A 24,591-nucleotide genomic window follows, 5' to 3' on the forward strand; every position below is an offset into this window, starting at 1 on the left:
GGTCTCGAGGAGAGACCACCCGCCTCCCGGGGGGCTGGGCTCCGGCCTGAGGCGCCCCAGTGCCCCTACTGGGTCCTCGCCCCCAGCTGCCCTTACAGACCCCCCTGCGCTCTGAAGCTGCCACTTCTGCCCACCTGCCCAGAGGCCCTCCAAGAAAGAAGGAAGCCACAGCCAGGAGCCCCAGGGCCCCCGGGGCTGGATCCAAGAGGGCAGTGGGACCCAGGAGGTCCTGCTAAGGACACGGGGCGCCCTCAGCCCCACCTGCCAGGGGCCCCTGCTCGGGGTTGGGGCCGCGGCACAGCCACGCCCTGGGTGGGGTCGGACGGCCAGTGCTGGGTCGAGTGAGCTTCTGAGACGGGGGATCCTTGGGGCTGCCCCGGACTGGCAGGGGCCCCAGGTACGGGTGAGGAGCTCCCGAGACACTGACTTCGGTGCTGACACCACAAAGCCCCAGGGGAACGGGGACAGGCTGGACGCCCGCCCAGTGGGCCCGACCGGCGGCAAGGGCCAGCTCCAGCGGGGCTGAGCTGAGCGCGCAGGAGGCCCCACCACGAGCCCGGACACATCCTGGCGGCTAGGATGGCGGGGCTCCGTGGAAACCACAGCAGCAGGACTCAGCGCCAGCGGACGCCGCCAGCAGAGCTCAGGCCGCGGCAGCCCCTCGCGCCCTTCGGCGTGACCGTGACTTGGGACAGTGGGGGCAGAGGAGGCCACGGGTGCAGCTCCAGGCTCCGGCGTGAAGACCCCGTCCCTCCATCCCTCCCGTCCCTTCTCCGACCACAGCCGGGGGCCTCGCCCGCGGTGACGTGGCCCCAACAGGCCTTCCTCGAGGACCCCAGAACCACAGCAGAGAGAAAGCGTCCGTCAGACACGGGACAAAACTATCAAAGGAAGATGTTTTATTTTCAAGTTTCTATGGAGATGTTACAAACGATGCAGACTTAAAAGAAAAAAAAACATTTAAAAATTTTAAACTACCATTTTAAAATAAAAATATGATTAGGTAAAATAATAAATAATGACATCCCGTGACACTTTTTGAGATGAAGGTGTGTCGCGTGCCTCGGCTGCAGGGACCCTCTCGCCCCAGCCCCGGCCCGGCCGCCAGGCTGCACGCCCACTCGGCATTCTAATGATGTAGGAATGAAAGGGACACACCGTCCAAATCTTGACTTTATTTTTTAATATAAAAAATGCCATTTTGGAAACCCACCCTACCTTTTCCCCTAACATAATGCTTTACCTCTTAAAAATAAAAAATAAAGTACTAATTCTATATACATCACGTGTACCATACAAAAATGTATCCAAAGTTTCTATTGCTACCAAAGTGTTCTAAATTAAAACAAGTTACAGAAAGCCCCTCATTGTAAACAAAAGATTACAAGTTACAAAATCAAAGAACACAGCCAGAGTCATTTGTACAACAACCAACACATCCTGCTCCCGAAGCAAGTTGAATTTTTATGTGCCTGTATAAAAATGCATATCAATATACTTCTGCCAATTTCTCTCTCATTATAAAGCAAATGATACACTTTCTACAATAAATAATCCGCTGGGAGGCACACCCGTGGGAGGCTGGAGCGGACAGGCGGAGGCTGGCGAGTGGTCGAGGCTGGCGAGGCCCAGAGGAGGCGCCTGCCCAGCCCTCACGGGGGCGGCGGAGTGTTTTTGGTGATTTGCAAGTGATGCGCGCGGCATAAATTTATTCTCCACCTCTTTCCACAAAGTACCATTCAAAATAATGTCATTTTCTTTCTTAAAATACACATTTGTCATTGTAAATTTACATCCCATCTATTAAATAAGTGGTACTCTGTGTAAAGAGCCTGATTTACAAAATTATTAAACATTCAAAAGTCTTTAAAAAAAAAAACAAAAACAGCTACAGATCAAAGGAAGCGACGCTGGCAGCGCCCTCTGGAGTGACCCGTGAGGGGCACAGAGCTGCACTCGGGGGACGCGCCCACGCCATTCACAGCGCGCCCAGGCGGGGATGATTTCGTAGAAAACTGGGAAATAAAACCTCCCCCTCCCTGGGAGAAAGAATTAAACTACACCTAAAAATCAGAATAAGTTAAGTGGTGAATATACAGTATGTACAGCGTATCAACACTATGGACAAGGCCACAGCCGCGTCAGTCTATGTCGCTGAGGTCACTGGCCGGCTCCCCGTGCACGCGGCTCAGGTGGTTCATGGCGCGGTCGAAGGCGATCCTCACCGCCTTCCGGATGCTGGAGTTCCTCCCCTCCATCATCTTCAACTTGTCTATCGTCTCGTCAATGCCAAGGGGAACCATCTTGGACTTCGGGAGCCACTGCCTTTGAAGGAAGAGAATGCACTGTGAGGCTGCGCCAGTGTCAACCTGCCCCTCGGCCACCGCACACACACCCAGCCTCCACGCCGTCGGGCACTTCAGGCCAAGTGGCATCTCGGAAAGCGCCCGAGCACGGAATCAGTGGTCACCTCCTCTACTCGGCGTCACTTCCCGGGGGGCCGCTGCAGCCCTCGGCCGTCCACGCCATACCTGAGTGGCCACCAAGGGGCACGCACACGCGCCAACGGGCACAGACACACGCACGACACGTGCACTCACACGGCAAGGAGTGGAGGGCAGGGCCACGGGTCCGGAAGACCCACTGAGCCACAGGGAACGCAGCAGGGGGGTTGCCCGGGTCAGGGGGCAGCAAGACACACAAGCCCAATGGAGCCGCACGGGACACTGCGGCCGGCTCCCCACCGAGCAGCCTCGGGCACAGAAAGGGCCACAGTGCAGAGGACAGACGAGCCTGGCGCCAGAAGGGCGGGGGGGCAGTTCCCGTGAGCACTCAGGTCAGGGTCTGGACCGCGGCCCGTCGGGGGCCAAGGCAGGGGCATCCGCTGGCAGAGCACAGGGGTCTGGGAGCCCGTGGGAGGCCCGTCGGGACCACACAGACCCACCCAGGGCCCGGCGGGCACTCACCAGCTTCTCTTGTTGTCGAAGAACAGGACGAGGAAGAGCTTTTCGTCCGCCTTGGTCTGCATGTGCTCGCCGACCTTCAGCACGTCCAGCGGCGGCGCCGGGATGGTGACCCCGTTGTGGTGGCCAGGCACACGCGGCATCTTGGGGTCGATGATCTGCCGAGGGAGGACACGGGGTCGCGGCGGAGCCCTCGCACCCCGTGCCCTGAAGCAGGCCAGGGTCCGACGAGAGGGGGGTCTCAAGGAACTCCGCCCACACCCCGACACCCCCGTGTGCGTCTCCCGGCAAGTGGTCACAGGACGCCTGTCCCCAGGGCCCGGGGACACGGCCACGTGGCTCACCAGGGCCGGGTACGAGGGGTAGCCGCTGCACTTGGCCCACACGACCTTCAGGGGCTCGAGGACGGAGGCCGCAGCGTCAGTTGAAATCCACATGCTGTTCTGACCAACTTCTGAGGAGAAGAGGGAGAGAAAGGAGTCAGAAGGGCAGGGCCCCCGGGACCCAACACGCTGCACAGCTGAGGCCGCCCCAGGGTGGCAAGACGGGCCTTGGGGGTGCGACCGGCCCGGCCTGAGGGCGCGAGAGCCCGGGGGAGGCAGAAGGCCGGCCCAGCGCCCACAGTGGTGCTTAGGGCCTCCGCACCCGCCCTCAAGCCGCGACACCGAGTCGCCCTGCACCCCACCCCTCCCCCAGCTCTAAGGCCTCCGGCCCCCAGGTCCCCAGCATCTCCCACTCCGCGCACAAGGCGGTGGCGGGCGTGGACGCACCGGCCGCGATCCGGGCTGCCTTGGCGTAGTTCCCGTTCTCGATGCAGGAGATCAGCGCGCTGCGGTCCTCCAGCGTGTGCCTGCGGACCAGGGCGGGCTTGCCCCGGCCGCACGGGGGCGCGCTAAAGCTTCAGGAGGGAAAGAGGGGCCCATCAGAGCCCGGCCGCGGGCCCTGCACGAGGGGAGGCGGGGAGGGGTCAGGAGGGAAGGGAGACGGCAGGGCCGTGCTGGCCACCTTTTTTCTTTGGGCCCCACTGTGTGGGATCTTAATTCCCCGACCAGGGATCAATCCCGGGCCCGGGAGTGAGAGTCCTAACCACTGGACCACCAGGGAATTCCCAGCCACCAACTTGGTAAAGGCAAGACTCAGCAGGAAAACACCAAGTATAGACGTAACTCAAGTTAGACTTCTATGGGGTTTGCCTTCCCACTTCTGGTGAAATTCTACAAAGCAGATCACTGCGGAAGAGACACTGCCCCCGAGGGAGGGAGGGAGGGTGGGCGGGCAGCTCGGGGCGGGGCCCACCTGGAGTCGCAGAGCGGGCTGCTGCTGGAGGAGACGCTGGACTCGGAGGCGCAGCGGCGGCGGGGCGCGGCCGTTCTCCCCGGGGCGCCGCCCAGCTCCTGCTCGCCCCTCGCGGCCCCAAAGCCATTGGTGAGCCCTGCAACACAGGCGCACGCGGCCCTGAGCTCAGCTCCCCGCGGCAGGTGCCCGCACCACCACCCTCTCTAAACCGGGGACAACGCCAGACAATCGCGCCCTGCCCACCCCAGCACCCAGCACGCTCAGAACACGGGGACAGGGGCACAGGGGGCACCGAACGGAGATGACAAGCCACGGCGAAGTCAGGGCACACTGGTCTCCAGAAGGTGCTCTTAAAAACAAGCCCCACAAAGGCAAGGAGGGCCTCCCGCGACTCCTTCCTGAACGGTCAACGCCCGCCGACAGAGGCCCCAAGTCTGGGGGGGGGGCGCCCGGGGGGTGGGGGGAGGGGAGCCACGGGCTTCTGGGGGATCAGCACGTCCATGTCTAAGGAAAACCTTCTTTCAAAACAAAGCACTAGCAGGACCCCCCAAAAACGCTCACGACCTCCTGAAATCCAAGATAGGCGTCTCGCTCACGTGGGCGCCCTGTGTCCAGACGCCACCGAGACCAGCAGCACCAAGGCACACGGGTGAGGACGCGCCACCAGGGGGCCAGAACCCCCAAGCAGCCCAACAAGCCAACGGCTTCACCTTAGCACCTGCGAAATGTTTTAATCGAGGCAAATCTCAAAGCCAAACCACACATCCTGCCCCCGAAAAGTCTGACGCCAGCAGGAGGCAGGAAGGACACCCCAGGTCAGAAGGGGCCGCGAGCTGCCGCCTGTGTCCAGCGCTGCCAGGCCCAGCCCGGCCCCTCTGGGTGCGGCGGCTGCAGGGAAGGCGTGTTTTTTCGCCAGAAAAGAATCCCACTCCTCGTGCTTCAAAATTTTTTAAATCCATTTTTTCAAAAAATGTTTGAAGTAGTTAAGCCAGATTACAGAGGTTCTCATCTGCTCCACGTTACTTTCCTGTGAACAAAGGGAGGTGAGCAAACCTAGACAGACAGCCGCTGGCAAATACAAATGCAGGAACCGAGCGCGCTCTGCTGCACCCGAGGAGAACGAAGCCCCCGACTCTCCTTAAGCGAGCCAGTCAGACGTCCTACTCCATCTCCGTCAGACTTGACACCACTGGCTACAGGAGAAGCTCAGCGTTTCCGTTTCAACCCTAACTCACATTTATAAGTAGTACCTGCAGGCAGCGGCGGGTGCTGCACTCATTTTCGGAACCGGACCAAACCACCTCAGGAAGGCAGGCCCATGAAACAGGGCGGCTGGGCCACGGCCGCTTCTGGTGGTCCCAGCCCGTGGGGCCCAGGTCCACCAGGAGGCGCCGCGCTCACGCAGGCGCAAGCCCAACACCAGCGCTGCTACAAGATCCCACCTGTACCCCCCGGGGAGGGCCCAGGACAGCACCCGACACTGGGCCAGGTCCAGACGCACCGTGTGGCGACAGCCCAGGGGTCAAGGTCACGCAGCCACCAAGCTGCTCCAAGCACAGCCAGCGTGGACAGCCTCCCCCTGCGCCCAACCTCCCGCTGGCAAAGCAGGCTGCCCATCCGCCTGTCCTGGCAGAGCAGGAAGAGGGACCCTAGAAGGTGACGGGGAGTCTCACCACCTGTGACAGGTACCCGGCGCCTGGGAAGAGCTGGGGCGAGCAGTGCATGGGGCCTGCCATCCGCGACCCCCCCCATCCCAAGACAGGAGGCGGCAGCCAGGAAGGGCAAGAGGAAGGGCAGGGCGCCCGTCACAGGACACGCGTGGTGAAGGTCAGACGAAGAACAGGCCTCCTGACTGCGGAGAAAGGAGAGGGGAGAGCGGCCCCGGCTCCAGGGCACCGAGCAAGCCTGCACTCGTGTCGTCCCCGGGAGGCGGCACAGACATCACCCACATGGCACGCATAGTGACAAGTGACACCAGGGGAGAAGACCCAGAAGTGGGGAGTCCTCAGCTGGGAAACAAGAGGACACACGCCCCCCCAGGGTGACCAGCTAGTCACGTATGGTTTTCCCCGTGTCATGCACTGAGCAGCAGACAAGCCCAAGGGCACGAGGCCGCGTGGCCAGAGCAGGGCCAGCCTCTGCAAGCCACCCCACGCCACCCAGAGACCTGCAGGGACCTGAAATGCCACTCAGTAAGGCAGGGTCACAGGTCTGCACAGAAGTGGGCCCAGAACCACAGGCAGACACAGGTGCCCCCGCAGTGCCTCCGAGAGCCAGGTTAGCGCCCGGTGAAAAGTGCCTTCAGGGACCGGCCAACGCCCCCTAGACATGAGCTGCACCCCCAGAGCCCCTGGGGATCAGGGCTGACGCCTCGGGCGATAGAAGAGGCACCCCGGAGTCTAAACTCCCTTCTCTGCCCCAAAAGAGGACATGCCGAGCGGGGAGCCCCGGCCCAGCTGCAGCTCAAGGCCGTCCAGGTGCCCCCAGGCCTCCCGAAACGCGGGTCGTTAGTGGCTACAGCGACCTCCATCCTGAACGCCTCGCACCTGCCGGGTGGCAAGAAGCCTCCAGGTGCTCCCACAGGGGTGCCGGGCACCCGAGGTCCACCCCGCCACGCCCTCGCCGGGCAGTGAAGACCTCCTGGACGGCAGCCCAGCAAGAGGCACAGCGACAGGAGCGGCTGCGCCCCCTGCCACCACACGGTGTGGACGCAAGGGGTCCCCTCACACGACACAGTGCCAGGGCCAGTGGGCACAGGGACTGCAGCCAGCCTGTCGGAGCAGGGGGCATGCCTGTTATTTTGGCTCCAAGATTTTATTTTTACTGTTGGCAACAGAATTGCATTTTTTATGCGTTTTTCCACTTTTCAATAAAAACACAGAAGCACATCAAGTAAGATCCCAACACCCTGCTTTTGCCCAGACCGGCTCCAAGAAGACGCAGCAGCGTGCAAGGCTCGCCAGGACGCCCAGCATGGGACGCCCCCAGGCCCGCAGCCAAGACGTCCGCTCGTGGCGACCAGAAACAGAACTGTGCCTCCCCGAGAGCCCCGGGACGAGCGGGAGAAGTAGCCAGAGGAGAGACAAGCGAGGGCGGGCGGGCCCGGCGGGAGCCAGGAGGTGCTAACAGCACACAGCGAGGGGAGGCGGGGCTGATGCCACGTGGTCCGGCACCGTGTGTGGCCTGCACAGTCCTTCCCGAGCCCAGCGCCCAACCCAGGGCCCCTGGTCATCTCAGACCGGTCCTGTGCCGGCCGAGGGCGGGTCAGAAGCTCTATCCACGCGAGTCATCTGTGGACGCAGCACGCTCTCCAGGCACCTCGGCCCAAGGCTTCCTTCTGCATCGTCACCCTATCCACAGGGAGGCCGAGCGACATCCCAGCCAGGTCCCAGACAGCTGGAGGGCGGGCACCGGCCCCGGCACCTGCGGGCGTCTGGCTGACTTACAGAGAGGCGGGGGGGGGGGGGGCGGGGGGCCGGGGGGCGGCACGGCTCCTCCGAGGGCTGCTGTTTGTGTTTGGAGGGCGGCTGAACGGATGCTTCCAATGTCATCCACAAGAACTGGGTGAAACGCAAGGGTGCAGGAATCCTTCTGCGTTCCAAAATGACCGCGTAGCAGAACTCCAGTCCAAGGTAAGAGAAAATAATTAGGATTCAAAAAGTGAACTACCCAGCGTGTTAGTAAGTAGTTAAAACGAGAACCTGAAAACCAGCGAAAAAGCCGTTCAGTCGGAGCGCAGGCCCCGCAGAGCAGCCTCCTGCCCGAGCAGCCTGCAGACACGGCGACAGACGCAAGCGCACACGACCCGCCACGCGCACGACGGGAGCCGCGTGCAGGCATCTCAGGCGAGGAGACGGGCAGCACGGTGTCCTGGCCTGGGGCCCACGAGCCAGCGGTCACAGAAGGAAGCCGGGAAACCACGCAGGGCCTGGCGGCACGGCTCCAGGAGCAGCAGCCAGCGTGCCGACGCCGCCCGCGGGCGCTTCCGAAGAGAGGCCTGAGTGCCCGGAAGGAACAAGGCGGGGTTCACCCTAACCTGGAGGCCTTGCAGCACACTGTGGACACCCGCAGGCTCCCTATGAGGCAGAGCACGCAGACGGACCCTTGGAAAACAGAAGGTTCGGAATACCCCAAGTCCCGAGACTGCAGAGACTGCCGCTCGGGGCAAGGGACCCGGCCGCGGAGCCCACGAGACGCCCGGGCGACGGGCCAGCCGAGGGTCGAGCAGACCCTGAGGACTCACCGCACACCACTGCAGGCACCGCCGTTCTGGAATGGGAAGCAAAGGGCTCCGTCTGAGCCAGGCCGTAGGGGTCGACGCCTCGGACGCACCCCGGCCCTCATGCAAAGCCTGCGGGAAACCCCCGGCCTCAACCATGACCACTGAACACCTGCAAGATCCTCGGCTCAGCCGCGGAAACCGGAAGGAGCGGACGTGATTTTCTACACACGGAAACCGGAAGGAGCGGACGTGATTTTCTACACACGGAAACCGGAAGGAGCGGACGTGATTTCCTACACACGGAAACCTGAAGGAGCAGACGTGATTTTCTACACACGGAAACCGGAAGGAGCGGACGTGATTTTCTACAAGGGACCTTTGGTGAGGGAGTCCAAGAGGGCCCCGAAAGCCCGGCGGTTGAAGGCCCACGGCGGGGGGGCGGGCAACGGTTCCAGAAGAACGGCCGGGCGGCGAGGGCCACGTCGGGGCCTGGCAGCCCACCCCCCCGGACACCAGCTTCGCCAGGGACCCCTGACCGCAGTGCCCTGCGCACGCTGCACCAGAACACTACGCCCTGACTCGCCTCCCGGTGCAGATGCCGGGACCCTCCAGTGCGCTTGAAAACCAAGCCGAGGCTCTTTCGCTAAATTCGGCCGAGAAAGGCCCCAGGCTAGTTAAGGAGCCCCGAGCACTGACACAGGCTCCACTGTATCTGTACCCTGGACACACTCAAGCAGCTGGCAGCACTCAGAAATAAAGTTTTAACAAATTATCAAAAAACACCAACTTGATATTGATCCATCGAACTAAAAGCACAAAATGTAACGTTTCAATAACCCTAATCACGTGTGCAAAAGTTTACTGTGGAAGGACAGCCAGCCAGGCGACACACCTCCCCGCACGCCGGGCTGCAGCCGCCCGCCCCTCCAGGGTGGACGCCCGGGACCGAGGCACCCAGCCGGCCCCACGAACCCGTGGCTCAAACTGAGTCAAGCGCCGGAGGAGGAGACGCACTTCTCTGTCTGGATGCGGCAGACAGAGCACCAGCAGACACGAGCCGGCTCTGGTCCACGTCCGGGACCAAAGGGAGCTCAGACGGCCCCCAGGAGACAGCCCCGCGGACCCGCCGCCGTGGAGGGGCGCGGATGGCAACCGGCTAGGCGACCAGCACAGACACCCCTCGCCTCCCGGCGGGAAGGCTGGAAACTGGCTCTGAAAGAGCAGGAAGGTGCCTCCTGCAAACAAAGCTGGAGGGAAATTCCTGACGGAGCGCCAGCACAGGGATGTCTGGGTGAGTTAATTAGACGAGCTTAAGCCATAAAAGCTTAGTAGTAAATGAGAAACTTTCAAGTGTTACCTCAGCAGGAGATAACCCATCGTGGGGTGTACCAACCAAGCCACACAGGACAGCGAGAAAATGTCAAAGTACGCTTTAAGCAAGTGGGTGACACGCCGCATTTAGCCCAGACCCTGTGGACCTCAGAAGGGAGGCCTGTGGGACGCCCCCCGTCACCTGCTGCACCTGGACCCGCCCACACGGACAGCACAGCCAAGCACCAGCCACGCTCGGAAGCCGGCCTGGGTCCAGACTCTCCAAGGGGAGGGACGAGCAGGGCCCCCAGCCCCCAGGCCCCCCAAGGTGGTGCCACCTCAGACTTATGATTCAGGGCTTCTCAAAGAAAAACACCATCTGTCTTCTTACGTGGACAACAAAGTGCAAAACACCGAAGCTGCTGGCACACCCCACCCCCCCACCCCCGCCCCCCACTCCCACCCCGCCCCGAGACAGAACGCGGCCGGCGCGGCATTTACCTGTGTCCAGGCGCTTTCCCGGGGACCCCTCCTCCACCTCGGAGTCGCCGCAGGTGCTTCGCGACCTTTTTCTTGGCTGCAGAAGAGTCTCCAACCTCGGAAGGACTACAGACAAAAAGGTTTTGGTCCCTAGCTGAGGAGAAGTTGGCTGGGTCTCAGTGTTCTTGGCAGACTTTGGGGGGCTTACACTTTTCGATTTGCAGAAGAGGACAGAAGTGCGTCTGTTTACATCGCTTGATGGCTCCGCCACCGCGGAGGCCGCCGCCGGCGCATCGCCACTACTGGCGAGGGTGGGCTCTGGAGGGTGTCCGATTACCAGTGCGCTCTGAGTGCAAGTGCTATGTGATTCATTACCAAATGTGACTCTTTTGAATAGTTTACTCTGCTCTGGGTTGAGTTCTACTGGTTTGAGGGTTGGTGGTTCTGAATTAGTCTCCGAGTTTGAAGGAAGAGGTAATGCATCTGATGGTTCAAGTTTAGGGGGAGATTTATCTCCTGAAAAAATTATAAATAAAGTGATTTTTGAAAACTGATAATTATAAAATCTATTATAAAACTTACTATAAATGTGAAGTCCACCAAAATACTAATTCAATTAAGGAAACACAGCATCACACATAACTGTCTGCAAGCAGCCGCGGGTTACCATGTGTGCGCTTCCCTAACACCGAGGCCGCGGCGCCTGGCGCCCAGGTGTCCAGAGTTACCCTCTGAAGACAACCCTGAAGACCACCGCACGTGCGCCAGCATCAAGTCATCATTCGAGTTCATGACAGTTTCTGCAATCAACATCCACTTACCTTGAGGAAGAAAAATATTTCACGTAACTAAGGGGCTCTAAGCGGGCATTCCCACAGTCCTGACCTGGTCCACAAGGTTAGCAGACAGAGGAAACAGCACGTAGACCTGACTTCTGACCAGGGCACTCTAAGTCGTGTCAAAACCAGGGAGTGGTTGGTGAGTGGCTGCGAACGATCCAGGAGAGCAGGAACACTTCCCACTCTGTTCTCAGATACACTAACTTCTGTGCCACCTCCAGAGACATTACAACCTAAGTTCTTTCTTCTAAGTCTGACTTTAAATATAAAAACACAACCTCTGGACAAAGACTGCTTTAACCTTTTAAGAAAAAGGCTTTAAAAGTTACTAACATGGAAATAAGACGCCTGAGAGCCGGCCTGTCAGCCCCGGGCCCCGAGAGGCTGGAGAAGCCTCTCCAGGGAGGACGGGGCTGGCAGGGGCGGGCACACCCTCTGGGATAAAAGCCACCGAGGTTTCTCTCCAGGCAAGGCTGATACTGGCTTCAGGATGTATGACATAAAACCAGAAGGACACTAAGTAGTACGTATCATCACAAAGTACAGTTTCTATTTTATGAAACCTGCACATCTCCCCAAAACCGTCTAGAACACATAAGGTTAATATTTTAAATCCAAAGTCATTCTGAAAATGAAAAGCTACACAACTTCTCAGGTTCGTTTACGTCTCTGAGCAAACGTTTCGAGAATTCTCCCAACTTATGGTGAGGAGAGCCAGCCAGGCTCGGAGCCCAGGAGGGTGGCACGGAACTGCAGGAGCGCTCTGCCCAGGCAGCTGTGGTCAGGCTCTGCCCCAGAGGGGCCTTCGCTTTCAAACGCCACTCAAAGCCTGTTAAAGCACGTGACAGCGACTCAGAAAATGAGCAGAGAGCCTCTCCTGGACCAAAAGCTGTTAGAAGCTTTCAGAAGCAGACACTGACTCATCTCGCGCATGTGTGCAAACGCTAGGGCCTGAGGCCCACTGCCGTCATGTCACGAGGCTGGTGAGGAACCTCCCCCGCCCGCTGCTCGTGACCACGTGGGGAACACTGACCAGGTGGGAACTAGGGACATGCAGAGTGACCGCTGAGAGGCTTCCTGTCACTCACTAGGAACGCCAAGGGCATCTTCCCAGGGGCGGGGCCCTCCTCCCTCCCTTTCCCGCACCCGCCCCCAGACCCACAGGGGCTCTCCTGCTGACCTGACACCAAGGTGTCAGCACCTGCCGCAGCCTCGGCAGGCAGGGGGACGCAGGGGTGGCAGTGCCGCCCCCCGCCAGGCCCCCCCACTCAGCAAGCGGGCTAGGCGGCCTCAGGCCCCACCCCCAGGCTTGGCCGCTCCTGCTGGGGCAGCCGCCGCCCCGCAGCCCCCCGCAGGCGCCCACGGCCCTGGCCGCCCGCACACGAGGCCCGGGACCACGTGGTCCACGGCGGACTGCGCCCACACCCAGCCTGTGCCAGCCGCGGGGAACGGGGGGGCTCTTCAGAGGGGCCACCCGACCCTCCCCCTCCCTGAAGGCTACGCTACAGCACAGGGCCCTGCAGTCTGCCGGGGCGGCTCACAGAGGCATGTCCCAGGCCTCTGGGGGCCGCGCAGATGCAGAGTGGGCGTCAAGGACAGAAGCTGCTCAGGCGACCCGGTGCAAACCACCCCCACCACCAGCTGCGGGACCCTCGCAGGCCACTGGCCCCAAGCCTCCGTTACCTCGTCCGTCAGACAAGGACAGACAGCACAGTGACCAATGACCCTGCCGCGCTCACCACGCTCAGAGCAGGTCCAAGCAGGGCCCTGGGGGGGCCATGGGGGGTGCACACGGAGCCGACACGAGAGCGCAAGTCCCTGTACAGTCACTGGCTGCGAACAGTCACACGCCGCTTAAACGCTCGTGAAAAACGCTCGATTAACTTCCAGAACCAACGCTCTTCGTTCGTGGCATAAACGAAGAATGCAGAGCACCTGAAATCCTGTTCACAGGAGCTCATCACACACAGAACAGCCCGGCGGCTCCACTCGGGGCACCCCACCTGCCCCACTGCTTCGGGGCGTCTGCAGGGCAGCTTCTCCACCGTCCAAACCCGTGGCGCCAACCCGCCCAAGAGACGCTTCCAAACCAAAGCCACAAACGGCCTGGGGACCCAGCGAGGCACCTGTCTGGACGCCGTGCCACCGACCCTCCCGAGTCAGGGGCCCCTGTCCTCACTCGAGCATGACTGCGCCGTCCAGCCTCCGGCTGACCCTGGCAGCCCCTCTGGAGCCTCCAGGGAGAGAGACGGGCGCAGTCTTAAAACAGCGGGGACAGGGCTCGAGCCCGACACTGGGCCGAAGCCCCGACAGCTAGAGGCAGAGGCCCCTCAGCGACCCAGGCCCACGGCCTCGGCCACGCCGTCCTCACTGCCCTGCCCCCCCCCCCCCCCCCACTGCTCGACGGAAACCTCACCGTGTGTGAAACCGACGACCCGGGCACGAGGCTCCCCGGCTGACAGCCCCAGACCAGCACCGCACAGACCGCGGGCAGAGTCCGCGGGCACCCGCCCCAAGGTGCGCGGAGCCCCACGCCCGCCGCCCCTGCCTGGCGCCTGACGCCAGCGTCTCCTCCCTGCTCAGGTTTCCAACGGAAACCCGTGAACATTAAATCACAACTAAGACCGCGTTTGATGTTAAGAAATCACCACTCTTTCAAGCGTGACGGATTGATATTGTGGTCCTGAGTCTTTCAGAAGATTCTTGAGTTTTGCCCCGGGACGGTGATCCCAAGTACACGTTTCTACACTCGCTCACAAACGGCTGCTTCCGCCGCCTCCGCCAACCTCTGTGTCATCCACACGACCCCAGCCCCAATGTCTGGAGGCCATGCCGCTTCTTCACGGGGGGCGCCCCCCCACCCTCCCTGACAAGCCCGGCTGTTTCTCCTCTCCACCCACACCTCTCCTTCCACGTGTCGCTCCTAACCAGCACGGCTCCAGGCCTCCCTGCTCATATCTGCCGCGCCTCCACCTGCTTCCTCCGATGTGGGCCAGCCCCACGGAACAGCGAGAGGGGCCGCCGGGGACGCCCGCCCAGCAGGAGAGCTCAGAAGCTGATGGCGGACCAACCTGTCGACACATTCTCCCCCCAACCCACTCTTTTGCACAAGAAGAGAAACGCATGCCCTCAGCCAGAGGGGCAGCTCAGGCAGCGGGAAGGGGCCAGCTGGCAGGCAAGCAGGTGCCCATGCCGGAACCCACGCTCCAGGCCCACCCTGCACCCCGAGGACCCCTGAAGGCACAGAAGAGGGCACAGCCCGGGAACCCAGGTAGGCCCGGCTGTCGAAGGTCCCCTTGGGCAAGAGCTCCTCAGAACCAGAACCCCAAGAGGCAGGGCCGGCGCAGGTGGTGGCAGGGAGGCTCCCCCAGACTCTACGGACCTAACGTAACTCCCAGAACCCAGGAGAAGCTGCAGAGCCTGCAGCTGACAGCGCAGCCATGCACACAGAGAGGCCATCGCGAGGAAAAGTCTGCAGGAGCGACTCAGGGTCGCTCTCTAAGGGAAGAGAGAGCTCAGGGTTCCAGGTCCTTCCTGCCCCACTGCTGCCTCAGGCAACTGGATAATACAGGAGGGGGACACGCAGGACACTGCTCCGCCAGGGGGAGGCCCAGCGCCAGCCCACGGGTGCCCATGCAGAGGCACACGCGGCCACTGCCAGGACGCTGCAGGCCCGCAAGGCTGGCACCCGTCCGCAGCACACCACAGCTCTTTTAAGAAGATAAGCTGTAGAACAACTTGGCGTCTGGTTTGATCAACGTCTTTGTTATTCTTATCTGGACGCGGTGGGGAAAAAAATCAGAAAGACCGTAAAACAGCTGCCAACTGCTGTGTTGGCAGGGAGTCTGACTCCACGGCCTGTGTCGCTGCCTGAAACGCGCTGACCCTCAGGTGAGGCAAGGAGAGCATGAGGGGGGGCCCTCGGCCCGCCCTAGAGCTCCAGCCCCCGGAGGGCACCTCCCAGAGCCCAGGCTGAACTGGCGTCCACGGCCCGTCCTGCCAGGGAGGGGGCTCCTCTGGGCGTGCGTCCGGCCCAGCCCTGTGCCCCACACGCTCGGCCCACGACGGAGCACGGGAGGGACCTTCGCACCCCCCAGGCCCTCCGCCCTCCCAGAAGCGAGCCAGTGAGGGCTGAGCGCACCCCGCGCAGGTCACCAGGCACCCGGTGCAACGACTCTGCTCCACTCTCCTGACCCGACACACAGTCGTGCCCCCGTCACTCTCCAACTACCCTGGCAAGGCTGCGGACGACATAGACGGTGCTCCTGAAATAGTTTTCCGGAACCAAGCTGAGAAAAAAGTCTCATTCCACGCCCCAGACTCTCGTTAGTGCCCAAACGCGGCGCGGACGGCACGGACGGACCGGCGTGTGCCCGGAGGTTTCCGAGCACTCCTGGCCCGCGCCCCCGAGCGTGCTTACCTTCCTCCCCGGTCTCCTGCCCCAGCTGAGCACCGTCCTCTTCAAAGCCTGCAGTACCTGACTCGGCGGCCGGGGGCTGGCTGTGCTGCTGGCTCAGCTGGCTCCGAAGAGCGGCAATCTCCTTCTTCAGCAACTTGGCCCGCTTGCTCCGCGACCCGCTGGACTTCATGGAGCACGTGAGGTCCAGCATGTCCAGCAGCTCCCGCAGCTGCTCCTCCAGGACCATGTGGGCCCTACTGGCCGGGCTCAGCAACCTGTCCACTGGAAGCAGAGGCACGGCCATCAGAAGCCTCAGACCACCCGGCCGGCCCCGCCGGGGAGCCCCGGGCCCCCATCTGCGCGTGGCGCCCACGAGGGCCGCCGCCAGGGGCGTACACGGGAGCAGGGGCGGCGCCCAGGGACGCCGAGCCCTCCTGCTGAGGCCAGCCGCCCAGGCCGAGCGAGGACTCCGAGAAAGGGCCCAAGGGAGGTGTGGACTCCCTGAGGGCGCCAGCGTGGGGCGTCTGCGCATCGCGACTGGTGTCTGACCTCAAGTCTCGGGCCCAGGCTGCCGTCTGGCTTTTCTAAAACTGGGCTGCAAAATTCACAGATAATTTGGAGTTTGGGGCACATTTACTACAAAAACCGCTAGCAATTTCCATTTCAGCCAAACACCAAAATTCATAAAGCACAGATTATCTTAAATCAGTGAGAAGCGGGCAAGAAACAAAACGAGTCTACAGAAGCCCCTGCAGATAAAAACTAGGACAAAAACGGCAGTGCGCGGCCATCCAGACAAAGGAACACACCTCCCCCCACAGGCAAACCTTTTACTAAAGCACCACCTCGTCCATGAAGGGAACGAGATGACGGTATAGGGAAACACAGCAGAAAGCATCCTGACAAAAGCCCGCACATAAGAAGGTTCACGGAAACAGAAGGCACGTCGCTTGAGGAGCCTCACCACAGCGTCTGGTCCGCCCTCGTGCCACCCCAATGCTGAAGGAGGAGCGGATTAGACTTTGCATCCCTAATTCTATCCTCAGTGAAACCTGGGTGCAGAGGCATACGCAAGCACTTGTGGTGGCTCGCCCGGCTGTTTCCTGCAAGGCCCGACCTCCGCAGTCCCGCGCCCCTGCCCGCCCAGGGCTCCTGTGGGGGCAGAGCCGTGCAGCAAGGCAGCAGCTTCCAAGGGTCGGACGAGTCAGCGGACGGCAGGCCCCCCCAAGGCCACGGCGCAAGGAGTGCACCGCCGGGGAGAGGGCCCCGTGCCTGTGCCCTGCTAACTTCCAAGCACAGCGACAGCCTTGCTCTGGCCACAGACGCCCTCCCAAGTCCGTAAGGGCCCACATGGGCCCAAGGCCCCGGCTACACTGCTTCCTGGTCTGTATCAGGCCGACCTAGGCCGTCCTGCTCGGGGCCACAGGCCACGCGTCTCTCTCAAGTGGGACCCTGAAACGTGGCTGCCCTGAACAGAGATGCACTGACTGTAAAATACACACTACGTGGCAAAGAGGAAATGAGAAGCCAGTGGACGCAACCCTCCGCAATCTTTATGTCGTTTACACGTTAAATTCGCCACATGAGACACGGTGGGTTAAAAACACATCACTAAAATAAGTTTCGCCTGTTTCCCGCTTTTTCACGAGGCTACTAGGAAGCCTCAAGTCAGTGTGTGGCTCCCACCCGCTTTCTCCTGGGCCTACCCGCACGGCGTCTGTGGGGGGAGCACCCTCCCGCCTGTTCCCGGACAGCCGCGCTTACCGTCGTCCCAGGAGAAAGGCCGCCGGGGGGCCGCGGGGGGCCGCTCGGGCAGGTGCATCCCTGAGGCCTCCTCGAAGCCGACGCTGTCGGCCTGGCGCCTGGCCTGCCTGAGCACCACGCCACCCTGGTCACGCAGCCGCACGGCCGCCCGGTAGAACACCGTGTCCTTGGCGTTGTACTTCATGCAGTTGTCCACGATGAGGTCAAAGTCCTCCTCCAACTCCCTGAGAGTCCGGTACCCTTGCGCTTCTAACCGTTTCCGCATCGTGGCAAAGTCCATAGGGTGTTTAATGTGATCCAGATAATCCGGAACCTGATTCCAGGGAAGAAAACAGCCGTTTACAGACAAAACAGGATTCATTCGTGCTACATAACCAGCACAGCTGCCACGTAGGGCAGCCACACGTGCACATACACATATGAACACACGCACACACACAATGCTCACACAGTACCGAGTGGCAGCAGTGAGACACACCAAACTGAAGCCTGGGTCCTTCCAAGGACCCTCCCAGCCAAGGCCCCTAAAGCACAAACGCAGGAACCCGTCCCCTGGCCGGGCAGACACGCACTGGGAAGGGCTCTTTCTTCGTCCCTTTGGTCACCGCAGACGTGAGGAAGGACGGGGAACGCGAGGGCGAGGACACCCACCTCCTTCAGGCTCACTGGCTGGGCAAATATCCGGGCCGGGTCCTTCTCCTGCAGCTGGTCCAGCACGGAGCGCAGCAACACGGTGAGCGGGGTCAGCCGCAGCTCCAGGGCCACCTGCTCCAGCTTCACCTGGGGGCCAGCGCACGCGGTCTCAGGGCCCGAGGGGACCCTCCCGCTGAGAAGCCACTTCCTGCCTCAAGCGCTCAACACCGCCCTGTGGCCGACGGGGCCCACTTTACGGGCACACACGGTGCCCCTTCCTGCCCGTGCTTCCCGGGACCGCAATGGACACCACACCACCCCAGGCCAGCCAGCCTCCTTCAAGACAGGTCAGGGCCACCCGGCCTGCACCCCTCACCAGGGAGGACGGCTTGGAGGAGGCAGGGGGCGAGGACTGCGGGCCCAGGGGACAAGCAGCTGCACGCCCCGCCCCACCCCCGGACGCCCCGCCCCCGGACGCCCCTCCCCCGCGGCCTCACCTGCTCCCTCTTGAGCTTCTCGCGCTTGCGCAGGAGCTCAATGAGCAGGCGCGCGCGCTCCAGGTCGTGCCGCAGCCGCTGCCAGTACTTCAGCTTCTCTTTGGCAGCTTGAATCTCCTCGTCGTTTTCTCTCTGAGGAGAGGAATGGAGTCGGCCTCGTCCCCCCGCACAGACCCGCCGAGCAAGGGCTCCAAGGCCCAGGCGCCACCTCCCCAGCGTCTCGGCCCCGCGCACGTCTTTCCTGGGGACACGCGTGCGCACCCTGCCAGCCCATCTCCAGGCCAGCGCTGGCGGGGAGGGATGGGGCTGAGCAGCGAGGGCTGGGGACCAGGGCACGCCGGTGGAGAGACCTGGCCGCCCGGGCGGCGCGCCCTCCGAGCAGCCTCGGCTAGGCGCTCCCAAGACCCTCGCCCAGCCAGGCCGCCCAGCCCCCCCACGCGCACGTCCTCACTTCCTTCCCGCCCCAGCGCTGCGCAGGCGCTCGGGCCCTCAGCGCGCTCCTCCCGGAGGGTCAGGACTGCTGCCCGTCCCCAGCCCCAGGCGCCCACCCTCTACCGCCTGCGCCCGACACCACCAGGAAGCCCACGTGCCCAGGCTCAGCCCACCCTGTGCCGGCATCTCAGCTGAAGGCTTGCCTGACCACAGCTCCGGGAGGAAGGGGCAGTCGGGCTCCTCACCTTCCCACACCAGCCCCGCTAAGGCTCCCAGCGGGTGTCTGGGGCCCTCCCGATTACAGCAGTCCCAAAGCCAAGTCCGACTTTATGCACGGGGCTCCCCTTCCCTGTTGCCGTCGTGGACACACGCACCTCCAGCCTCAGCTAAGACAGCAGCGCCGGCACTGTTGCCAGAACACTGTTGCCGGCACAACTCTCAGGCCCTCTTCTCTCCCCGGTCCCTTCTGCCCCTCGGGTTTCCACCCCCCATCCAGACGGAGCGGAAACAGCACAGCCAGCAGGCGGGGTCCGGCCCCCGACGCTTATCGCAGTCCTATCCCAGTCCGAAGCCTGAACCTGGCAGCACGGGGCGCTCTGCCCCGAGGGCGGAAACGGTGAGGATCAACCCTGAGGCCACCACACAGGGGCTGACACTGCCCTCTAGGACCTTGGCGTCTGAAGGCAAAGAACCAATGACGAGCTGCAAGGCACCTCTCTTCTCGCTCTACGGGGAAACGCAGCAGAGCGAGGCCCAGGAGGCCGGGTGCGGGGACATGGGCTGGCCCTGGGCCTCCTCTCCGCCAGGCGTCCTCCAGGCTCCACCAGATTCCAATCACTGGGCTTGTTTTTACGTTATCTGAAATTCTCAGGCATCAACCAGGAGTTAACAGTAACATCGGCTGTATGAACAAAGCCAGTAAATAAATACACTGAAAGGTGGGCTTAGAAAACCAAATTCCCCAAGAGCATCTGAAAATCACCTTGTCCGTTAGTCTGAAATAGACACTGAAAATATCAGCTAACAGGATGTTTAGCTGATAATGAGGGAGAGGAAGGCAGGTAAGCCCCAACAAGCCCCTGGTGCCCGTCTGCTGTGCGCACTGCCCGCTACCACCCGCTGCAGGACTGAAGGGCCGCCAAGGGCGGCTCTCCCCGCATACAACGGCCCCACCACGCAGGAACCTGCTGGCAGGACCTGACTGAGGCCCACGCCTCTTCTGCACAAAAGGGCCTGAGTTTCTGACTCTGCTCAAGTGGTCTTACTTCACCTAAAACCAACCCTGGGAAGTTCCATAAGCTGGGGCAGTAATGAAGCCATTTCTGGTTCCAAAAAACTCTCAGGAAAGAGGATCTTAAGAGGACGGCTTGCAATCGAGCCGAGGTCCACCCAACAAAGGAGGGGAGGACACCCACTGCCTGGAAGGGAGACGGCCAGGACCCCCCCCCCCACCAGGGTCAGGACCACCTAGGTCGGATCAAAACCCTGTGCTGGAGGCACAGGGCAGGCCAGCTCTGCGGGGTGAGGCCCTGGCACACGCACTCGACTCCCCAGACATCACCAAGGGCCTAAAGACCCTGAGGGACAGCCACCCCGGCCCCTGAAGCTGACGCCAGCGGCAGCAAGGCAGAGAGCCGAGTGGCCCTGCCCCAGCAGAGCAGGACAACCGTGTTGTCCCAAAGCCACCAGACAGCGGGCAGGGGACGCTCTCCCGCCAGGGGGCGCATAGGGGTGAGGGGGCGGGCATGCTCGCTCAAAGGCAGGACAGGAGGGACGGGAGCCACACCCCACCCCAGCACTCGCTGCAGGCCCTCACCCCCAGCAGGCTCTGCAGGATGGCGGAGGACAGGCTCCAGGGAGGGTCACCGCCAAGGGGACCCGCTCTGAACACACCACCGAGGAGGCAGCATCCAACAACCCGAGGCGTCTCGTCTGCCCCAGGCCAGCTCATTCCATCTGTCTGTCTGTCCCCAACCAGAAGGCGGCCACGGGAGGGAAGGGCTGCACCTGCCCTCTTCCAGGGCCCGGCTCAGGGCTAAATGAGTCAGCTTAACTTCTAATACCAAGTAATTTTAACGTTTCAAAGAACATCGAAAATCACACCAAGCCTTGAACGTCCCGTGTGGGACGTTAATGTTTCGGACGTCCGCACAAGTCAACCTTTGCTCGAACGCGATGGAAGAAGGAGCTGGGTGCCGCCCTTCCACCCGTCCGCCTCCTGACCTTCCCACGAAGCGGGAGCTCACGCCCCCAGCGTGGCGGGTGGCAGGCCGCCCCGCGTCCGTGTCCCTGCCCACACAGGCCACACAGCTGGGCTCTATACGACCCAGTCAGAGCCCTCTCCTGGCCAAGCCAAGGTACACATCAGGGCTCAGTGTAAGTCATAAGGACCCAGATCTCTGTGGTTCCTCCCAATTCCTTCTGCCAAGAGAGCTGACGCTTCCCTTTCCCGTTTCCTGTGGGTGAATCCTCCCATCGTTACAAATCTACCTCGTGTGGGGCAGGATGGGAATACAACACGACTGGCCTCGAACCCTCGTGCCGGCCTCCTGAGAGCACATGCTCCACCAGGAGTGACCCCCCACCCCGCTCCCGAGGTGCAGGCAGGCCCCTCGCGTGCACACGCCAACCCCCCAGCTTCCTGCCCCCAAACCCAGCCCAGGTCCCACCGGCAACCACATAGGCCCCGGGCCGCCACTCCCAGCGCGGTTCACCCCGCGCCCCCCCCAGGGCCCCGAGACGAGACTCCTGGGGCTGCATTCTCCACGTCTCCCATTTCTCTGCCGTCACCCAGGCGAGGACGAAGCCCTCCGTCCTGCCTCGCTGCCCCGATCTTGCGACGCCTGCTTACCTGCCACCCCAGAGGCCTGCAGACTCTGGGCCCCCGCCCCCCTTTCCTGGAACTCCCGAGACAGCACCCAAGCAAACCAGCCGACCTCAGTCCCCATGGTTCCAGCCCTGCGGCCTCCTGAACGGCCCCCAGCCCACAGCTGGCCCTCCCGGCCCACGGGCACGTGTTCCGACACAGCCCTGACCGAGACCCGAACTCCGGGCCCGATGCGGAGGAGGGAGGAGCGCGCAGGGCGCCACTAACTAAGGCCCGGGTCTGACGGAAGGCTGAGGGTGAGCCCCAGGGGCCAGGCCCCCACCGGTGAGCACGGGCGCCCCCGGCCCGCAGGGTCGGCAGCACGACCAACACAAGCAGTCAGCGGTCCCGACGCTGGATGGAGCGGGCAGGCGGGCGCGGGACAGCTGAGCACCCGGCAGGCCAGCAGGGCTCAGGACGCGGCACCTCCCGGCCCCTCTGTGCGCACGTCCACCGTAGCCGCAGCCCAGGGTTCAGGGAGCCGCTTGGTGTGCAAGGTCCACCAGAGCAAACAAGGGCAGCAGCACTGTGTCTGCACAGAGGCCTGTGCCACGTCTCGGGGGAGGGGACTCAGATGGCACTGCGGGCACCAGGACCCCCAGGGGAGAGACGGCCCCAACAGCACACCCTCGGGGGCAGCGGGTCTGAGAAGCACACCCTGTAGCCTTGCGGTGCCTCCTTTCCTGGGGATGAAGGAGGGTCGGGGACACAGCCCACCCCACAGAGGCCCAGGATCTTAACGGTTCCTCTGGATTCCAGAAAGCCTTAAGAAGACGTCAAACTGAGCGTCTAAGTGTGTTAGTAACGTTCAATGACCTACGCTGTCAGCACGACAGAACTGGGAAGATCGAGAGAAGGGGCTCCCTAGCAAGGACGTCGCCGCTGGCGAGGTGCAGAGGGCAGCGCTCAGCCCGGGCCTCACGCCGGGACCAAGGAGAAGCGACAGCAGAGTCGGGAAGCAGCAACTCCCGGAACACCGGGATGAAAACAGCGGCTGATTCCCTCGACGTGGGGACCCCAGGGATGGGGACCCTCACAGCTGCCAGGCAGCCCTGCCCCGGCCAGAACTCAGCGGAGGGAGCTCCCTTCACGCCAGGAACCCAGATGCCGGACGCAGCGCCCGGGCCGCTCTGAGTGATGATCCACAGGGACAGACGGCAGAGCCTTCAGGGTGCGGCGGGAGCCACGGCGATCCAACAGGAACCGGTCGGGAGGGCCCCCGCTGTGCGCCCGAGTCTAGGAGGCTGCGCCCCTCAGCACACACGGGCAGACGACTCTTGCTTGTTTTGGGGCATCGCAGGGTCGACCCCTTCCTTTCTAAATCCATCCTTTCAGAGAAACGCTCTACAACACCAGATGGGTCTATGAACGCAGATCAACCGCTAAGACGTAAGCGCTAGTCTGGTTTTGTTCTTTGCTCCCCCCCTCACTTGTCTTGGCCCTCGTCGCCCTCGGCATGGCCCCCAAGTTACATCGCTCCCACACGGCGCCCCCTGTCCCCTGCCGCTCCACCCCCGGCAGGCATCCCCGCGTGCAGGGTTGGGAAAGAGGCAGACGAAGGCACTGCCTGCACCCCCCGGGCTAACGCCAGCACGCGGTCCCCTGGCCCGAGAGGCCGGCCACACACCTGAGCCTGCATCCTCCGAGCTCCTCGGAGGCACTGGAGGCTGAGGGACACCGGGGGCGTGGGCACGTACCTGCTGCGTGTTTCTGTGGGACTGCAGGCTGGACTGGAGTCTGCGCAGCAGGGGGGCTCCGTTCCTCGACAGCCTTTTGAGGAGCCAGTAGCTGTGGGCGCGCTCAACAAACTGCTTCTTCCGCTGAATGGCCACCTGATTCGCAATCCTATTTAATCTAGAACACGGAAAAACTCAGAGTTTAGCTGTAAAGCAAGACATGGGTGCGCTCTCATCATGGAAACGAGAAACCACAGCGTTACTGTTAACACACCGCGTGCATCCCACCGCACCTCTCAGCGGCGGTGCCCTCACGGCCACCACCGCCTCCCTGGTTCTCCGCCTACCCGCAGGCTGCGTCCACCCGTGGTCACTCCAGCGGCCCTTGGAGCACACATCTAAGAAGAAAAACGGGTGGAGCCCTGGGTGTTTCCGCTTTCTCTGAGTCGGGCATCCACACGCACCGACCTCCACCAGGTGTGGCCGACCCTGAAGAGTCACCCACTCTCACGGGGTTCAGGGCCGTGGCGCCCTGGTCCCCTCAAGAGGGAAAGCAATGGCATAAATGGAGGCAGAAGCAGCGGAGGGGGACAGCTACCCTTCACCAAAACGACCGTGAGCGTCCCCAAGCCGCCTGCGAAACTCCACCCTTTCAAGGACTGCAAAGCGTGAAGGATTTGTAACAACACTTGCACGAGGGGACGCGAAAACGGCGTAAAACCCTTGGAGACCAGCAGGACAGCTTCCCGGTCCCTGCCGTCACCCCTGCTGCTGAAACATGCCTCAGGAAGACGAGCGAGGCAGCCGAGAACTAAACCTCGACAGGACAAGGAGGCTTCCCCACTGTGCACCAAACATCAACATTTCAGGTCAGAAATTAAGGAATTTCAAGAGCACATTTTTTGAAAAGCACGACCCTGAGCTGCACAGAACTGTGCCGACACCCTCGGCTCTGCCGCATCCAGACCCACGACGGTCCTCCTCCTTAGAGCAGTGGATGCGGCTCGAGCCTCGGTGCCGAAGGCCACGCGCCACACAGGGCAGCCCTGCCCAGGGTGCCCGGGGGAGACCCACCAAAGGGGCAGCTCCACACCAAGCACAGGCCAGGGGTCAGCGAGAGCAGCCAGGCAGACGCAGAGCCCAAGCCCCAGCGTGCCCACAGGCCCACCCGCTCGGGACACCTGGTCACGCGTTGCTACCAGAGGCAAGGCTG

At 62.3% G+C, this 24,591-nt stretch overlaps 1 protein-coding gene across 13 annotated transcripts in view; it reads right to left on the reverse strand.

Annotated features, from left to right (window-relative positions):
• Nucleotides 1-884: 884 nt before the first annotated feature.
• Nucleotides 885-24,591, reverse strand: part of BRD1 (bromodomain containing 1) — a 35,164-nt gene continuing 11,457 nt past the window's right edge. For 3 of the 13 annotated variants that reach the window (XM_022596532.2, XM_089921485.1, XM_089921483.1), the window contains 11 exons: nucleotides 23,400-23,556; nucleotides 18,405-18,536; nucleotides 17,926-18,054; nucleotides 17,275-17,587; nucleotides 15,532-15,792; nucleotides 10,294-10,788; nucleotides 4,260-4,395; nucleotides 3,734-3,861; nucleotides 3,308-3,417; nucleotides 2,967-3,121; nucleotides 885-2,325 (listed from right to left, as the gene is read on the reverse strand). In XM_022596532.2, coding sequence (XP_022452240.1) covers nucleotides 2,142-2,325; nucleotides 2,967-3,121; nucleotides 3,308-3,417; nucleotides 3,734-3,861; nucleotides 4,260-4,395; nucleotides 10,294-10,788; nucleotides 15,532-15,792; nucleotides 17,275-17,587; nucleotides 17,926-18,054; nucleotides 18,405-18,536; nucleotides 23,400-23,556 — 2,200 coding nt within the window. In that variant the 3' untranslated portion in view covers nucleotides 885-2,141. Of the gene's footprint in view, nucleotides 2,326-2,966; nucleotides 3,122-3,307; nucleotides 3,418-3,733; nucleotides 3,906-4,259; nucleotides 4,396-10,293; nucleotides 10,789-15,531; nucleotides 15,793-17,274; nucleotides 17,588-17,925; nucleotides 18,055-18,404; nucleotides 18,537-23,399; nucleotides 23,557-24,591 lie in introns of those variants that run through there. The other 10 variants (XM_089921480.1, XM_089921482.1, XM_030760727.2 and 7 more) reach the window with 10 other exon arrangements.

Source organism: Delphinapterus leucas, chromosome 11 (assembly GCF_059928025.1).
Source record: "Delphinapterus leucas isolate spDelLeu-1000000601 "Yukka" chromosome 11, BTC_Dleu_Yukka2, whole genome shotgun sequence".
Lineage (NCBI taxonomy): Eukaryota > Metazoa > Chordata > Mammalia > Artiodactyla > Monodontidae > Delphinapterus > Delphinapterus leucas.